Source organism: Condylura cristata, unplaced genomic scaffold (assembly GCF_000260355.1).
Source record: "Condylura cristata isolate star-nosed mole 26May11 unplaced genomic scaffold, ConCri1.0 scaffold00020, whole genome shotgun sequence".
Lineage (NCBI taxonomy): Eukaryota > Metazoa > Chordata > Mammalia > Eulipotyphla > Talpidae > Condylura > Condylura cristata.
The window spans coordinates 12496368-12516219 of NW_004567121.1; the positions used below are offsets into that span (position 1 = coordinate 12496368).

At 35.6% G+C, this 19852-nt stretch overlaps 1 protein-coding gene across 2 annotated transcripts in view; it reads left to right on the plus strand.

The window, feature by feature from the left end:
• The window catches only part of FSHR (follicle stimulating hormone receptor), a 150107-nt gene that overhangs the window by 52660 nt on the left and 77595 nt on the right, over positions 1-19852 (plus strand). For both annotated transcript variants that reach the window (XM_004686208.2, XM_012727387.1), the window contains exon 2: positions 15770-15841. In XM_004686208.2, coding sequence (XP_004686265.2) covers positions 15770-15841 — 72 coding nt within the window. The remainder of the gene's footprint in view (positions 1-15769; positions 15842-19852) is intronic.

Genomic DNA, 19852 nt, shown 5'->3' on the forward strand with positions numbered 1-19852 from the left:
GTTCATGAAGGTTACTGATTGTAGTTTTATTTTTATTATGATGTTTTCATTGGATTTTGGTATCAGAGCAACATGTATCTCAGAATGTATGTCCATTTCTCTTACGTATTTTAGAAGATTGTGAAGGGCTATTATTGTAGAATTCACCAGTGAAGTAACTCAGTTCTGAAGTTTTCTCTGAAATTGTTTTTATTACCAACCCAGTATCTTTATTATGCATATTCAGATTTTCTAGTTCTTCCTGAGTTAGTTTTAGTAGTTTGTTTTTCTAGGCATTAATCCATATATAATTCTTCATAGTATTCACCTATAACTCCTTTTAGTCTGTAAATTAAATAATATCATACTGTTTTATTCCTAACTTTAGTAATGTAGTCTTTTCTGTCTTTCCATTGAAGATTTTGTCAATTTTGGTTTTTTCTGTATTTTACTTTATTTCTGCTCTAATTTTTATTTATTTTTGCTTTAATATTTACTATCTTTCAGTTTGGTTTGGATTTAGTTTACTCTAACTCCTTAGGTTTAGAATTTGACTGTAAATCTTTTCAACACAGCATTTTTGGTATAAATTTCCTCCTAATAACTGCTTTTATTCTATCCCATAATGTTTGATATGTTATTTTCTAGTTTTCACTCCAGGAACAACATTAAGTTCTAAAAGAAGATAATTTTCAAACCAGATTCTGTTTACTCTGAAAATATACCTAAAGGTAGAGATGTGATATTCTGGTAAAAATCACTTGCCCATATTTGACAGAAACAATGCTAAGTATTATTTTCTTATGACCACATATTTCACAGGGAATCTTTCCCTCCATCAAAATGTATACTGCTCATAAAGATGCAGTTTACATGCTTGCCATTAGGTAACACTGCCTATGATGTTAAATAAATCATTGTTCAAAAATCCTAGCATAACTAGCCTTTATTGGAGTAAGAGTGAATTTATGTATATGGTTGCATTATGAGCACTGTCCTGTTCTCATTTCTGGGTCCACTTTAAATAATCCATGCATTTGTTTGTCTCCAACAAGGTTCATTTGAACATTCAACATTTGCACTTTACACAGTAAAAGATAATCAGTGTATATGTTTTTTTTATTAAGTGTGTGAAATTTCTAAATAGAAACATAAATTAACCTTAAGTGCATTATTGAAGACCTAAGTTTACCTTTGATTCTGTGGATCAGTAAGCAGCTTTTTCTTGTGGTGTTATTGTAGTTTCATTTTCAGTATTTATCACAGTGAGTCAGAGCCCACAGATTCCAGAAGAAAGTTGATCCCCAGTTAATCCTCCCATATCTGAACAGAAATAACCCCAAACTAACCTCTGTGACAGTCGCCTTTCATTATTACATCTTGAGCTAAATGTTGTCAATAAAAATCACAGTTAAATCAGGTTGACATTAACTGAGGGACTGAAGAATTGCTTTAGAAACATAATGTATTTGCTATTTTATCACATGCTGTCAGATACCCAGGTGAATCATTAAAGTGAAATACTTTTTATTCATTCTGACAGAGTAAGAATAAGGAAAGTCTTGAATTCTATCCAGATCAAGACCCAGAAGCCAAAATAACAAAAATCCAACCCTGAATTAATTTAATAAGACTGGTCCTCGGAGAAATTTCTGGCAAAATCTTTTACTTTCTTGAGGTAAAAGTGGAAATTCATATTTCCCCTAAATTTCCAACAAAAATTTCATGACTTTTTATTCTCTCTTTGAAGTAATTTACCTGATGTTGTTGTTTAAAGAAACATACAGCCTTACATCTTTTATTTTCTTGAGGTAAAAGGGGAAATTCATATTTGCCATAAATTCCCAACAAAAATTTCATGTGGTTTTTTAATCCCCTCTTTGAAGTAATTTACCTGGCATTGTTGCTTAAGAAACATACAGTCCTACATCTTTTATTTTCATTCTTTTACCCCACTTGGCTCCCATTAAATTCTTACTCCCCAAATCCCATTCTCTTACTCTTCTGAGACTGGTGATAGAAAGAAGGCAAATAAAGTCTTTGAGACCAGACTTGAGTTTAAGAATCAGATCTTCTGTTTAATACCTACATTTAGAAGTGGACACAAATATAGTTACTTAATTCACAAGGTGATTTTGAAAAATATGTAACTCAAATGACATATTTAATCTTTGTTAAAATTATTACCTTTAACATAGCATCACAACACAAAATGCACTATTACTAGGTACATATGTATATCTTAGGAAATAGCTGGTAGAGTAAAAAATGTAATTTTCCCTGAAACTTAGATATCATGTGTCATAGTAGAATCTCAATAAATAGTTGGCAAATGAATAATTGTACATGGTAGGTCTCTCATATCTATGAAGATGCATGTTTGTGCTTTTTAGGAATGTTTCTTCTTTATCTGTTACATTATGTATGCCTAACTTTCCTTTTATCCCAAGTAATTGTTCCAATGGCTCTACCTACCTTTATTCAAGTCATTTTCTCATTCCTGTTTTCCTGGTTAGAATATTAGCTCATTAGGGCAAACACTTTTCTTTTTTACACTATGTCATAAGAGCCTAGAACAGTGTCAGGCCTAAAATAGTGTCAGACATATAAATAGTACCATAAAATTTGTCTGAAAAGTGAATGGATATTTTGTCAAAGAAATGGTATTTTCTAATACTGACCTTCAAATCTGCTTGTGGTTGTTTACCTTGGACTTGCCTTTCTTTAACTTCCTTGTTTCATCTGTATTAAGTGCTTTTCTTCTTCACTATGATATACACTACTCTTATTCACTGTATTGTAGACCTTTTGAAATAGAGTTCTCTCTACCCTGACCCTATCCCAGTACCCAGTAACTGTATTAACAGATTTCATAGGGACTGTGCGCATGTTATCTTTGTTTTGTTATTCTAATGAATCACTTTAATAATTTCCTACACCTGCCTGATTATAAGAAGTTACTTAGTTCATGTCTCAACAATTATGGGAAGGACAGTTGGCATAAGATCATCTTTGTAAAAACCTTTCCCATTATGAGAACAGATAGTTGCCATGACCCTCAACAAAGTGTCTTGCTACTGATTGTTTGCGCTACTTCTCTAAAAGCAGGCATTCTTTGTTATTACTATCCATAAGAATCATGGGAGGGAGGTACCTTTTAAAATAAGGATGCCTGGCCACAGACCCAATATATACTTTGTAAGGTGAGAACCTGCCAGGTGATTCTAACATGCATCCAGAGTTAAGAAATACTGGTTTCTAAAGGATGCAAGCCCATTCTGACTACCTTTCCAGTACCAGAAATTGCAAATTTAAAGTGTTGAGGAACAAGACAGGAGAAAAGATTAACCAAGGAATCTGAACAACTAGTAACTCAGGTCAAGTGTAAGGTGTCAGTCATCACTTAACCCTAGTCAATTGCAAGGACGTGGGAATGTAGCCCATTGTTGTTAGATCTTCTAAAACATCAAGAAAAACCATTAATCTGAACTTAAGATGAACTTACACAATTTGAAGTGCTGGCAACCAAATCAGATTTCTTTAGAATACTCTGCTAAACAAAACATATCTTAAATTGGAATCCAGTCATGAACCAATAGTTTAGTTTTTATACCAGATGCTCTCCCATAACCTAAGAACTCCTTTCTCTACACAAAGTCTGTAAAACTTTCTTAGAAAGTTAATTATCATTTTACTATTCATGTATCTTCTAGGTAATATTTTGAAGAAAACTGGTTTTGATTAAAATGAATTTAAAGGGTCTTACAAAGTGTAATTAGTATGAGATGTCTGACTTAAGCTTTGAGCTATTGTCACCTATTCATATGCATTAATAGTATTCATATGTATACTGAGGTATGCAAAGCACTGACAGGGTCTTTTTGAGTACAGATAAATGACACAGTCCCTGCTGGTAAATATTATATATACTTAGTAGAAATAGAACATAGGACTTTAATCAGAATACAACACAAGTCATCTATTAATCCTAAGGATCTGGTTCATTTTGAGCTACCATGTAGGAAATAAAACATTTCCCAGACAAGGACTTGGAGGCAATTGCAGAGTGCCTCAGATGGTTGATCGAGGAGTTAAGGTGCCATTCTGGAGGCAGTAATGAGCAAGTGAAGGTACTTTTTATGCTTCTAACTTTTGTGTATATTATGGGTTTTGTCTTGTATGATTTTGAGTAGGAAGGTGTCATGGTGAGCAGGCCACTATAAATGAAGCAGATTAGATGACAGAGATCACAAGAAGGTAACTTGTGAGTAGGTCACAGTCAAGACAGCAAACGTAAGGGGGTGAGGATCTGGCTTGGGAAGTGGCAGAAGGATGCAAAGGGATGGGCAGGATTGAGCAATGTGGACCCTGGCTACAGGAAAAGAAAGACTGGCTGTTGTTTTGTAAGCCCATCGCATGGGCTTAATTCTGTATTGAGCACCTAGATAGACTTGGTTTTTTTATATTTTGTTTTTCTATACACAGGACAAGGCTGAAATGAGAGGGTACTTGAAGATTCCATACTGTAAAATTTAAAAAAGGTCTGCAGGGCCTTAGCGATCATCTGTTCTGTCCTCCTCAATTTATACATATAACTTAGATTTCTTCGATCATTAATAGGAACCAAATGTCATTTTTTTTTATCCTAGTAATCTTTTCTCTTCACCATGTTGCTACTTCATCCCAAACTTTCATATAAATGGGTTATAAATCAGATACAGGTAAGAAGACAAAGTGAACAGGTGATAAAATGGTGTGTAGAGAGTAATTTCATACCAATGGGTTGGGGGGGGAGAGGCAAAGGGGGTTTCAGGGAAAAAAATCTCCAAAGCCATGATATAAAGGTAATATATAGGAGGAGATCCAAAGCCAGAAGTGGTAGACAGCAGTATTGCCTACATCCTTTTTATCAGCCTAGTATAGATGTTGAGATAGGGTGAATAATTAGAAATACCCTGTTCACTGCAAGATAGTAAAAGTGAAGAATCACTAATCACTACCCCAGAAATATTGTTGAGGGGGAAAATTTGGTGATGTAGGGAACAAGAAAGTATGCTTGGAGCTGTGTTTGAAGTGGTGCCTTCCTTGTAGTTTGTATCCTGTAAACATTTATAAACAGTCTCTTCTAATCAAAATTCTGGTGTCATGAGCTGACAGAATGGCCTGCGGTATTGTCTATATGAGACACAACCAGAATATTTAACTGAATAATGGTCTATGGAAATTGAACATCTATACCACTGCATTGCCCCTCCCCTTCAGTCAGTCATTCTGATGTTATATAAACAATTCCCATGGAAGGATCCCTGAATTATAAATGATTCTTGCCTGTGCCAAAAGGTAAAGTGAAATTAAACTGTCTGCCCCAAACTGGTGATGTGTCACCCATATGTTAACAGAGGTAGGGCTAAAATGCTTTCTGTACCTCTCCATTCCTTCTCCCACTCAAGTTCATAATACTTCTTTCACTCGGGGTAAAACATTACAAAGAAAACTTTGAGGTATTCGCCAAAGCAGAAATAGTAATCTATTCAGTAGGGTACAACCACAAAATCATTTCTTTACTACCACTGCCAGGCAAACACCCCTACTGACTTAATTTCTCCCCACCCCAGGTGAAATTTTGTTTGGGTGCCATAGTTCCTATCTCATAAATGTAATTAAAAATACAGGGTTATGTTTTATTTGACCTCCAGTCACATCCTATGTAATATGTCTCTATTCCATAGTGGGGCCTGTTTCAGAGTCAAAAACTCAAAGCTAGTAAGAAATGAGGAATTTCCTTCTATCTTCTTTATTCTACCTCCTACCTCAGTTGTTGTTCCTGACCTGGCTTGGGGATAGGAGAGATTGAAAGGAAGGGAACTGAGTCCTAACAGTGATGTCTCAGTGACCATGTGGTTTTGTGGCTTTCTGGGGTTGGCAGATATTTAAATGCTAGTTCTTATCCTCAGTGCATTCATGTGGGATCCTCAGAATTTTACTCTGGAGACCTCTGTCTATATTTCCTATAGGACAGTTCCTCTTCCCACTCTTTCTAGTCGTTCACTCCACACAGACCTCTTTTGGGCTCAGTTTGCCATACAGGAAAGTACATTTTTCTCAGGATAAGCCAGCCAGCTCCCTTCTTCTGAGTTTAAACCTGATTCATAGGAATCCCATATCTTTGTGGAACTACAGCTCTCTTTCAAAGCTGACCACCTCAATCCTTATTGTCAGACATGACTTAAGTTCCAGGCTTTATTACCCCCCCCCGCAATTCACAAGAAATTCATATCAACCGTTTAACTAGTTCTCTTAATACCACCTACATTTGGCATAAGATGAAAGACAAGGTCTCCCTTTGTAGCATGGAAAAGGGAAACAACATGGACACATCTATCCCAGAGAACCCCTTCACACTTAACTACACCACCTGACATGCTGAGAACTGATGCTAGCTGATTCAATTCTCTACATTTTATGGTGACATAGTACCTCCCATTAATACTTGTATCTATTGCATTGTACTAGAGGAATTTAAGTTTAATTAAAATTCAAATTATATTTGGAAATTTCCTCTTTCCAATTTCACAGGCTTTGAGGCCCAGGTGTTACAACATAAAAATGCAACCAATTATATGACCAAGTGATTCTGATAGTAGATGGGATTATGGTGAATAACCATATCAAGATGTTCGAACAGTTTTTGTCCCCCCCCCCCCAAATCTGCTCATTTAGTTCAATCTACCTCTTTGGATAGTTTTCCTAAAACAACAATCCAAGAAAGGTAGTTTGACCTACAGAGTGTGGAGCACAAAATTGGCATTTTTGAAGTCAGGAAAATGATCAATTTTTTCTTGTATATTCTTTGCCAAGCTGTTCTCAATTTTTAAACTTCTGTGAAATTCAGAGAACATAGAGTCCTGTGTCGTTTACACTTGGGCCATCATAAAAAGGCAGCTTTCTCAAAAAAGAATATTGGCTATTTTCCAGACTCCCAGGAAGCTTTTTATGGGATCTTTTAAACCACTCTCCTTTAAGCCAAAGAGGGAAATTAAATTTGGCCAAGGGTGAATGAACTGCCCCAAGATATGAATTGCTTCTAACAGACAGAATTCAAGGAATCTTAAAACTTCCCAATTTCAGGGAGGGAAAAAGTAAATCCCATCTACCACATTTATCATGCGAGAGACTTTAAATAACTTGTGACATAGTGGGGAAAATTTTCTTAATAGAGCCATAGAGATGAATCGTGCATCTTTACAGAAAACATTAAGGCACTTTGTGCCTACTTACAAAGTGGAATAAAGGTGCCATCTGATAAGAATAGTCTGATGGTGCTTTTAAATAGTTCATTTTGTAAAACAAGTGATGATTGGGATTTAATCTAATGATAATTTCAGTCTTGAAAAATTATGAAATATTTTATACAAATGTAGAGAATAGTATTGCATAATGTGAAGATTTGTTCATTCTGCTCATCTTTTTAAAAGAACATTTACATGTGTGTGTATATATACACACATGTATATATACACATGTGTATATACACACGTGTGTACACATGTGTATACATATGTGTATATAAACATGTGTATATATACACATACGTATATATACACACGTATATATACACGTATAAACACACGTATACACGCATATATACACACACGTGTATGTATACACACATATACACATGTGTATATGCACCCGTATATATACACACGTATATATACACGTGTATATACACATGTGTATGTATACACACGTGTGTATACACACATGTGTGTGTATACACACATAAACATATAATAAAAGTCATAGTGCATACCACTTTTCCTCTTGTCAAGGAAGTAAATATGCTGATTTTGGTGTTGGCCACTTTCAGAAGTTTGCATTTGAGAGAGATATATATCACTGAACATGCTTCAAGATATTAGTTTATTATTAATTGGGATGGTGACAACATCAGGAGATAGTTACTATTGCAAAGATAGTTTAATCAGAAACTACCCAAGGATATTAACTTTTACCACTTCTCTCTAATACAATATTAGAGGTTCTAGTTAGGGCTATCAGAGAACAAGAAATAAATGGAATCTAAATTGGTAAAGAAGTATAACTATCATTATTTGCAATTTTCTATATATAGAAAATCTTATAAATATTCTACAAAAAAATTATTAAATAAGCACAGTAAAGTGACAAGCTTTAAATTAATACACAACAATCTGTTGTAGTCTTAGATGCAAATAACAAGTGAGAAGAGAATAAAATTATGGAAACTTATAATCGCATCAAAAACATGTGATGAATAAATTTAACAAAGGTGCTAAAGGTTTTATTTTTAAATCTTTTAAGGCACTTAAAAGATATATAAGAACAACGGAAAGAGATCCCATGTTCATGGATGGAGAGAATTAATATACAAAAAGTAATGTAATTTGATGCAAACCGCATTAAAATATCAAAGCCATTATATAGATTCAATTCAATTCCCATTAAAATGCCAATTTTTTTAAGGAAGTAAAACTAAAATAACCTAAAATCTATATGGAGCAATAAAAGATCCCAAACAGCTAAAGCAATCTTGAGGGAAAAAAAAAAAAAGTCATGGGTCATGGTACTATATTATAAAGCAACAGTTATAAAACAATATGGTATTAGACTAAAAATAGACATGTGGATTAATGAAACAGAATTGAAAGACCAGAAATCCACACTTATGTAACACCAATTTATGACAAAGGAACTATAACCATGTAATTAGGAAATGTTTTTCAATGGTATTGGGTGGTTTCATATATGAATAACGTAAGGAAACAAGGTAGGTAAAATGATAAAGAAAAAAAAAGGTGTACACTGATTACCAAACTGAGTTTACTAGAGATGAAGAGGATAGGGGTAGGAAAGAGTGAGTAGGTATAAAGGGTGGTGGAAGGTTTATTATTATTTTTTTTTCTTCAAAAGGAAGAAGAGAAGTCACTGAAGATTATACAAACACTAAAGTATAAAAAAATTATTATACATAATAGTCATACTGAGAAATTGATTAATTGTATGAAAGAGAATATAATTCCTTTAAAGATAATTTACCAAGCTTTACTTAAGAAATAGCAGATTAATATTATTGAATCAAATATAAAACTGCCCAACAGTGAACTCTAGACCCAGAGGGTGAGGGATGGGGATGGTGACAGAACATGGCAAGAACCTGTGTTGTGGTGAAATAGAGTTAGACTGATCACAATAACTTCAGCAATCTCTGGAATTGCCCTGGTGTAATAAAGCAGGGGAATAAGGCTCCAGAATATAAGTTCTCTATAAAGGAGGTAATTAGGAGTGTGGAGTTTGATATGCAAACTCACCCAATCCAAAGGCACATTCACAGGTATTGCTATCTGTAGGAATTCATTGCAGTCATCTTAAGGTCAGCAACGCCTCCAGATGTGAAAGCATCAAAAATATACAATTTATACAAATAAGATTATATTTTGTATATTAAGCTCTATAAATATACTGTACTAGATATAGACATGTAGAGAGATCACCAATTTTTCTTCTTCAACTCATTGTTTTGGAATTCATCAGATTGTTGCATATAGCTCTTAGTTGACTCCTTTTCATGATTTTACAGCTTGGCAGTATGTTGTATTCTTGGCATTCTCATTTATAAGCATTTATTTCCTGTGTTGAGCTACTACAAAAGATATTGATTAATCTTTTATCAGCCTCCAGGTGCACATGTGCAAAGGGACATGGAATAACTACCTGGTCCAAAAGCATTTGTATTTCCCTTTAACACCTATAGCCAAATGGCTGTTCTGAGTACCTGTAGCAAATTTCCCTGCCATCAAGAGAGTAGAAAATATCCTATTCTGCTTCCTCATCACCACTGATACTGTGTGATTTCCCTTTTAATGTTTGCCAATAGGATGGCATGTAATGATATGTAATTATGTTGAAATTTGCATTTTCCTGATTACTAGTGAAGTTGAACATCTTTTCATATGTTTATGGACCATTTGCATTTTCCCTTATATGAATTGCCTGTTGATATCTTTTGCCAATTTTTTACTGAGTTGAACTGAGTTGTTTTTGATGCTAACACTTTGTTGGTTGTATGGGTTGAAAATATCTTCTTTCTATTGCTCCTTGCTTTGTGTATCTTTGAATTACAGAAATTTCAAGTTAAATAGTCTAATTTATCAACTTTTCACCTTTGATGTGAATTTTCTTATGTTCTTTATAAAAACAATCTTCTGAACAGAATGCTAAATTGTTTTAAAGTTTAGTTTTTCCCATTTAGGGTTTTTGAAAGCCTGAAATTGAGATTTTAATATGGTAATAAGCAAAGACCTTATGTCTTCACTTTTTTCCACAAGGATAATTTCATCATCCCTTATTCATCAGGCCATATCTTTCTCCAGTGACTTTTAATGCTGCCTGGTCATTTATTTTGTTGTTGATCTATTTCTATGCTGCTTTCACTCTTACATTGGTCAGTTTTTAAATCCTTGTCAATACTACAGCATTTTAATCACTACCTCTTTATAAAAATTTTATTGCCAAGCATGCCAATTCCTTCAATCTTGTTTTACTTCTTCAAAAGTTTTGGCTATTGGAAAATTGCTCTTCCATATAAATATTAATGCAGTTTCCTTCCATACAATACCGAACCAAACACTAGTGAATCTTAGACAGTCTTGCCTTGAATGTATTAATGTGGGTGAAAATTGATGGCTTCATAATACTGGGACATCCTATTTACAAGTAAGCTATTTTTGTTTGTTAATTTTTTTAACGTTTAATGTTTTGGGGTTTCTTTTAAGTTTTACTTTCTATCAATATCTCTTCTTCCCAAGTTAATTTTGGTATTACATAAACTTAGTGGTCATTGAAATTGATATATCACTTTAACGTGATACATAAATGCAGGTTGTCTTATGTACTTATATAACCAGCTACCTTACAAGACTTTAGTTCTAATAGTTATCACTTAAAAATTAGCTTTCTTATTTGTGTAGACACTGATGCTGCTTCTAGATGACAATTTTTTTATATCAATTCTGATTGTCTTTTCCCTTTTCTTTTTCTATGTGAAGGCCTTCTAGCACAGAATTAAATTGAAGAGGTAGCAGCAGGAAAAGGACTGGGTCTAATATTTCACTATTCAGTTGATATTGATTATAGTGCTTGACACACTTTACCTCTGTCAGATTAAGAATATTCATTTTTTTCCCTTTATACCTCAAAAGGTTTATCATAAATAGGTTTTCTTTGTTGTCAAGTATGTTGTCTATGCCTAGTAAGAAAATCATGCAGGTTTCTTTTGTTTCTTTTCCTTAAGATTTATTTATTTATGCATACAAAACTGGGGCGATGAGAGGATTCACCTGAGACAGAGTAGGGAGCAGAACAGGCCGACTGAGGAAGTACACTGCTGAGGGGAGCAGTGGATGGGTCCGAAGAGGTCTGCCGCGCCATGTGGGTCACCTCATGGGCAGGGGTTGAACTCATGCTAAAGTGGCTTTCGCTTCTTAGTGCTGTGCTTTAACCCGCCATGCCACCAGGGAGGGCCCATAGCTTTCTTTTTTCAATGTGAAATTTTCTTTCATAGAGTAGTATCCTATTTAGCAGACCTTTTACTTGCAGGACAAACCCAACTATAATGGTGCATTTTTTGTATAGATGCTGTAGGATACACATTACCTCTATATGATTTCTTTTTTCTTTTTCTTTCTTTTTTTTTTTTTTTTTTTTTTGCTTTATTTGCTTTATCAAGTGTGTTTCTGATGTGGATGTACCCCTGAGTTAACAGCAGACAGGCACAGTACAGTGGTTGCCTCTTCTTTGGGTGGGTTCACGACCCTGATACTTCTGCACAGTTGCTGCTGATATGTGCAGTTGTTCACCAAACTTTGCTCACCAAGTAGTTTACTTTGGTTGTAATTTGATTGTAAACATGTGTTGGTAAAAAGTCTGGTTTCATTACTACTATCGTGTTAGCATTTATTTCTAAAATGAAAATTCCTTAAGAATAATGCCTTTACCAATATGTAGTTAACTTGAGCTAGGTTAGTAAAGTTATAATGAATTAACTATCATAAAGCTGCTTGTTAAAATTAACCTGTGGCCAGCAGAGTTTACAAATTTAAGTGATAAATGGTTTTTCTTCAACATTCAAGTATATATACTGTTATGATTAGTTTGGTGTTATTTATGTCAGGAGGCTTTGATGCTCTCACAGTAAACGTCAAAACTACAAGAAAGCTCATTTCCATATTAGCAATAAACTTATGGAGAAACAATCTTCCAGTTGTTAAACTGTGAAATAAAAAAAAAGTATAAATTTTAGATGTGTACTTCAGGTAACAATACGTAGCTGAGTGCATGAACATATCCTTACGTTAGTAGTGTTTCCTATGAAACTGCATTTACACCTTAAGTTCTAACCAGAAATAGCATAGTGATGTTAGAGTTTTCTATTTCCACATTCTGTCATTTAGCTAGTTTGTGTTGGACACTTAAGAATTGGCATCTTTTGTTTCCTTTTTTAGTAGAATAAATCTATTAAAATATTTTTAAGTAGTAGCTGCATATAAAAATTTAATGTGCTTGTATTTTCATTCTTTGACCAAATGTAAATTAAAAAGATGGCTTCTTTTGGGTATTGATTTGGTTTTGACCTTCCAGATATGTGTACATTTTCTAGAGGTGGAAAGAATTGTCTTCTGTTACTCACTTCTAAGTAATATAACTACATCACTTTCACAGAAAAAAAATTTTTTTTACTTTTCTTATTAAATAGATTAGTTTTCCAACTATGATGAAAATGTACTTAATTGAACATGGAATGTTAATTTCTTCTTTCTTCATTTTTTTGTATTGCTTCCCCCTGGATTAAACTTTCTGATTCTCTAAAGGAATTCTTTTGTTAAAACTTTCTTAGTAGCTCATTAAGTTTGTCTACAGTGTCTTTATTTTGCTTTCACATGTAATGATAGTTTTAGAATATAGGATTCTAAATTGATTGTAATTTTCTCTAATAATTTTGAAGATTCTTTTATATCTCTGCAGCTATAATTGACAAGTGTAGATTTACTTTTGTTGCTCTTCCTAGAACTGAGATTCTGAATCTTTCATAAATTATGATACAAAGATATTACCTCAGTGAAAATTGCCTGTCCTCCATTTTCTGTATCTATGTTCCAGAATGCATATTAGATAGATGGGCAGACAAAAATGGATATTTCATTCTCATCTATGTCTCATTTCATCAATTTGGTGTCAATTTGGCATCAAAATATAAAATCCTTAGTTACCTGGTCCATTAATTCCCTAATATAGCTTGGCTTTAGTATAGTCTCTTAGAATTCTGGTTTACTAGAACCCACTTAGGGTTCCATCTGATAAGCAGCTGGTTTACTTTGGGCTCCTACTTTTTTTTTCTCTCTTGTAAGCTATGCATTTAAAACAGTATTTGTCCAATTTTATAGCTTTAAGTCATTTTTTGTGGAAATACCAGATTATCAGTTAATAACATTGAAGTCAATACATTCAGTCTTCCAAAAGGTTTTGCCTATGTTAAGTTTGAAGCACTTAATACAAGCATTGAAAGTTCTAGAAAATGCACCTGCTACTAGCATTGAATCAACAAAAAGTCCATTTAGAAGTCATGTATCTAATATTCACCACTTGTACACCTTACTAATATTTTACCTCAATATTTCAATTCTTGACAATCTTAGACAATTTGAGTAAAGCAGTTTTATTATTTGCTTTAAGTAGATGGTTTTCATCATTCTCTGCCTTGTGATAAATAGGAACAAAGGAATTTGTATGTGATAACTAAGGTTAAATACAATTAAAGGAGTATTTACTACCCTTGATTCTTTTCAGACAAGCATACTTGATGTAGAAACTGTCCCAGATCCATCTAATTTATATTGTTTTTATTTGAATTGATTCCCAAAGACTGCTTTCAGTGTGATAGAATAGTTTTGAAGCCCAGGCTAAAAATTCACCACTTTTTTCCTGTATATATTTATGTAGTTTGGACTTCTTTCTCTTTTAATCCTGTTTAATGGTTATAATTATTGCATCCACTTTGTCCTGCAACTGATTTCTGGCAGTTCCCAAGGTTTTCACTTAGACTTTCCCAAGGATGTAAACTCCAGAGCAAGAATAGCACACCTGCTCCCTTACCATAGACTTGGTGCATACAGCAGCCAAATATGAACAAGATGAAAATAAAAGATCTGTTTGGATGAATAGTAACTTTTTTTGAAACGCTGTCATTAGCACCAACAAATGATTTTTAAAAAAAAGAGCAATGAAGTTTTGTGCAACTATTCAAATCCACATTGTTTAATTCCCATTGACAGACTGCCTTGTGGAAGGGAGGATTAAAAAAGGAAAGAAAAACCAAATCCCTACTAATCAATTACAAAACAAGAGAAAGCTAGAGGGAAACAGTCAGGGTCACTTATACTAGCCTCAAATATAGGAACTTTCACACTATTCAGTAGTCATCCACTCAATCATTCAAGAAATATTTAGTACTTGTGATGTACCAGGCACTGACTGAGGCATCTGGTATCTTATCAATAGACACAAATTCCTACCCTTGAGGAGTTTACATTCTAGTTATGGTAAGCAACAAATATAGTACAAATATAGACTCAAAGAATTATGTCAGAAGTACTATAAAGAAAAGCTTAAGCAGGAAAAGGCATTGGAGGCAAAGTTGAAGAAATATCTTAAATACATTCTCACTGAGAAAGTGGCATTTGAGTAAACAACAGGCTGAGAAGCAATCCAGGAGAGGAATGTGTTCTGGGCAGAAAGAACTGAAAATGCAGAAACAGTAGGCATTCCTGGTGTGCCCAAGGAATAGCAGGAGTAACTGAGACAAGAATAGGATGAGTGAAGGGAAGGAGGTTAGTGGGTCTTTAGAAAGAGAGAAGACAGGAGACCCTGTGGGCTCAGAAGGCTACTGTATGCAGTCTGAATCATTCCCTAAATGGGGAACCATTGATAGGCATCTTGAAGCAGAGTGTGACATATTTAAAGCTGAAAAAACTGGAAGTGACTGAGGCTAAGCAGAGCCTTTTTTAAATGAGAGAAAATATGGCATTTTTGTTCACTAATGAGCCAGATCCAGCAGAGAAGCAAAAATAGGTGGATAAGTGAAAGAAATTTATGGAATAAAGGCCTAACTTGCTATAGTGATTACCATCTCTTCCTCTCTCTGCTAAATGAGGTAAAGACTAAAGAGGCTGTTCTGTTGTGATCTGGACAGGAAACAGAAGAGAAGGTGATGGGAATCTACAAGCTCAGGTGCAGATGCACTGGTGACTGAGCAAGCCCTGGGCGCTGAGGAAGTTATCTTCTGTTAGGATCAGTTTCTGTGCTGGAAAAAAAGGGAAGGATGACGATAAGGAGGAGGAGGCATTGAGGGCTGCCCTAGAGAAAGAGAAGGGGCTCACACAGGGCTGCAAAAGGCAACATGAAATACTGGTGACAGGAAGGTTCACACTCCAGTGCTTCATGCATCAGCCATATGACCCAGATTAGGTTTCTTACCTCCCTACACCTCTGTGTCCATGTGCAAAATGGAAACAGTAGTTCCAGAAAGTTGCTTTGTGGTGTGGATAAGCAATCATGTGAAGCATTTATAACCATCACTAAGTAACGAGCATTGACTATATTATAAGTTGGCTGTTAGCTAATGTACATATGTCAGATAGTCGATTACTTATCAATAAATTAGTAGGTTGTGATGTTATCTGAATTCTCTTTTCAGGAGATTTGTCCTCACCAAGCTTCAAGTTATCCCGAAAGGAGCATTTTCAGGATTTGTGGACCTGGAGAAAATGTAAGTACCTGGCCCCCAACAATGCTATGAATAATGACATCTCAAAGGGGCAGGAGCCTCAGATTATATCCAGCTTTATGCTTTCTGTGCTCCGAACTGACACACTAAGCAACTTTTTGGACCTCTTCCAATTTTATTCCATACTGCTGTTTAGGAAATAACAAGGAAATCTCTCAGAATGTGGCTGTTGAAATGAATATAAGTCGATCTTAACAATGCTTGCCTTCTTTAAAATAAGATGTTGTTCCCAAAGCACCTGTGAGTTGAATTTTTATAAACTAAAGGCTGTTCCTCTGCTGACATTATTTTTCAGGATACCGTCTATTGTCTTGATTAATTTTTAATTGACAGCTCTAGACTTCTTCTTCACATGCTGACAAGTGGTAATTGACACAGAAACACTTGAAAGTATTAGTAAAGTGTACATCACTCAGGGATATTTTTCAAAGAAAAATAGTGCAAATATTCACTTTTCTCTGGCTTAGTCCTACAAAAGTGTATAACCAAATAGTTTTCTCAAAATGGGGTTTACAGGAATAACAAGTTGAAGAAATTCTCCCATACTTCAGGTGAGTTTTGTCTTGGAAAAGTCTTGGGCCAATGACATGTTTTGTGCAGTGACACAGTCAATTCAGAACTGAAATGCCAGAAAATACAGATTATTGATTAATCCCCTAGATTAAATGCATTTCTTTCTTGAAACTCTATAAATTTTCCTTTTGCTTCTTTTAACCTCCTTAAAGCTTCTGCTAGCTGAGGTCTGTGGAAGTGGTAGAGATACATTGATAGAAGACAAACCAGAGAAAGAGGCTGTGGGTTTGAGCAATTAAGCCACCTGCCTGGAGAGTGGCAGAATCCTGGGTCTGAGTGTCCCTTTTAATGCAAATGTCCTTCATAACCTTGACTAAGTCACCTATCTCCCAGGGTCTTGTTTTCTTATCCATGCATTAAGAGAATTTGAAAGGGGGTGATCCCTTATGTGATCTCTAATTTCTAAATGCAAGCATCTCCTAGTTGGATGAGAGTCCAGCTTCAGACTTCAGGGTTTATCTTCCAAAGAACATTCAGCACACACAAGAATTGGGAGGAGGGGACACTCACCAAGGAAAACAGGGCAACGATAGAGTTGGAGAGCTTTGGACATAAGGGGTATTCCCAAGTGACTCAGCCATCACCCTGCCCATGAGTAACATAGGCTAGATGGCCATGGGCTCTGCCTTGCATAGAAATTGCCCTGAAGACAAGCATTCCAGGTATCCCAAACAGCCCTCCTTAATCCTGACTCTAGCAAATGTGACTGATCACTCCTTGGATGTGTCCAGGGACCATCTTGTAACCACAGAAATGGGTGGCAAAACTGGTAGAGCAATAATTCCAGGAACACAGTCAACTGAGAGACTCCTGAATTTCATCAGACACAGCTGGTCCATTTCTACCTCATGTCTTTATTAACTATCCATAGATTTAATTGACATAGTGAGATGCCAAAAGTGAACTCAATCTCATTTTTCAATACTCTTGATCCTAAGGCCTCAAAAACACTCCTTAGTAGAGAGTCTGACCCAACTGAAATGTGAAGAGACGGCCCTCCAGCCCCTCTGCTCACCTTCCTCCATTGTCACACCTTCTATTCTTGGACATTGATAAGTTTCATCTCCCGTCATCTTTGTTCTTATAGTTTGTTTTCTTTTTAATTTATTTATGCATATAGAACTAGGGTACTGTCCCCTGCATATGTGGCCAGGTTTCACATAACCTTATTACAAAGAAAGGGAATAAAAGTTTTCTGTATAGCTTCTGCCTGCCTTCTGTTTAGCTTCCTCTCCTTCCACCAGTAACACTCTTTTCAAATAGCAACCTGCATTCACACCCCCATCCTTTCATCTCAGTTTCTTCTCAGCTTCCCACTTAGTTAAAATTCTTTAACGTGATTAAATTATTCTATTAAAGGTCCCCGTAATACAATCACTGCCACACAGATCTAATGAATTCTACTTTGTCTCCTTAGTACTTAACCTATATCTAGCTTTTGGTCTCATTGACTTATCTCCCCAGTCTTGTCAATACTTTCCCCTTCTAATTTCTGTTACACCTACCTAGCTGCCCTCATCATCTTTCGGACTGATCCATAACCTGTTCTCTTTATCTTTCTTGTTCTTCAGATGCTTAACAAAACCTTGTCTGTTCCAGGGCTCCATTTTTTATAGTCACACTCCCAAATCATTATTCCTAAGTCATAATTCATCAAATAATGTCTTAGTACCAGGTTTCTGACACTATCAGCAGCAATTCCCAACTGTCTTCTGATGTCATTATTCTTGCTTTGAAAGGTAGAGACTCCTGAGCACCTACAATTAAATCACCTGAAAGTACCTCAGATTCAATATATCCAAACTCTTTATCCTTAAAGTTGTCATCTTGCCGTATTGTCCAGTGAATAACATCCCCATCTGACAGTCTTCCAAACAAGAAAGTTCAAAGTTTTTCTTGACTCATGCGCCTTCTCAATCTTTTCTAAGTGTTTTTCCAAAGTCATTGACTCCCTCTCAAATATTTCTGGAATCCAGCCCTCCTCTCGCTTCTGCTGCTGTTAGATTCAAAGTCTCCTCAATACTTATATAGCCCACTGTAGGGACTGCCATACCTATGCCAGCCCAATCTCTTGGAGACCCTCATTGCTTAGCTCTCCAGCATAGAAATCAAAGCCCTTTATGCCAGTCACATGCACTGTGTAACTCACTCTTTGAGCAGTTAGAACGAACTTCCATTCCCCATGCACCAGATAAATGGATTATTTTGCATGTGATGGCTGGTTCTTTGTTTTGATCCTCTATGTGCCATGCTCTATTCCTAGTTGCAGGTGAAACAGCAGAATATGGTTTCACACTAGTCTATGTAGATGTGGTGCCTGTGCTTCAGTACTACTAGGTAAACTCCTGCTTGTGCTGTAGGAGCCAGCAAAAATATTTGCTTTTCTGTCATATCTAGCTCTGCCATTGGGTCCAAGCCACAACGATGTGTTCACAGCATTAATAGCACATTTATTAGGTTGTATTGAGAATTTACAGATTATTCCACAGCTTTGATTGTTCTTTCAGGGCAGAGTATCCCTTACTTGGTATTAAAATGAAACACCTCATGTTTTTATCTATTATATTTCTACTGTCCACTTCTCTCTTTCTCCAGTTACCATATCTTTCCCTGTATACGCACAGTAGTCTTCTGCCTGTGCTGACTCATCCTATAGCATGCTCCTGCAGGCACACCCTTCTCTACACAGCTATCAGTGATGGCTGCCTAGTTCATACCTAATCATGCCACCTTCCACCCCATCCTGAGACACACACACATACATTCCATTCCTACCTTTGCCGGGAACATCAAACAGAAACTAGACCTCTCCCACTCTCTCCCTCGTTCTCCTAGCTCATCTCCTGCTGCCTATGCTAAGCCTCGGCATCTGCTATTCCTTCTAAGTGCAGGTCCTCTCTACAGCCATTTCATTAACTCCTCCTCACCCTTCAGGTTCCCACCCCAGTCACTTGTTCAGGAAGCCCTCTGTGGCCTCCCCAGCTACAAAATCTACTATCTACACTTGCACATCCTCCTTCCTCTCTCTGTGATGGCCATCCTTTTAGCAAATTCACACTTCTCTATATGATAATTTAATGAATTTCTAACTTTTCTGTTGTATATAAGTGTCATGAACACACAAGGATATGTTTGTTTTTGCTCAATTTTGGATACATGGTGCCTTGTAAAGGTTTAGCTACATACAGTAAATATATGAATACAACAAATATAATTCTTTAGAAAATAAGACATTCGGCTATGTAAGGAAAACTAAATAACAGGATAATGATAAATAATGTTGGTGTTGGTAGGCATATAAACACTGGCTGTGAAGCTACTGTACCTAGGCGTTCCATAGTTATTTAAAATATAACACCCAGAAGGAAAAAGCACAAGGTAATACTGGCAAAATAAATGAGACAAACATTGCATTTTTTT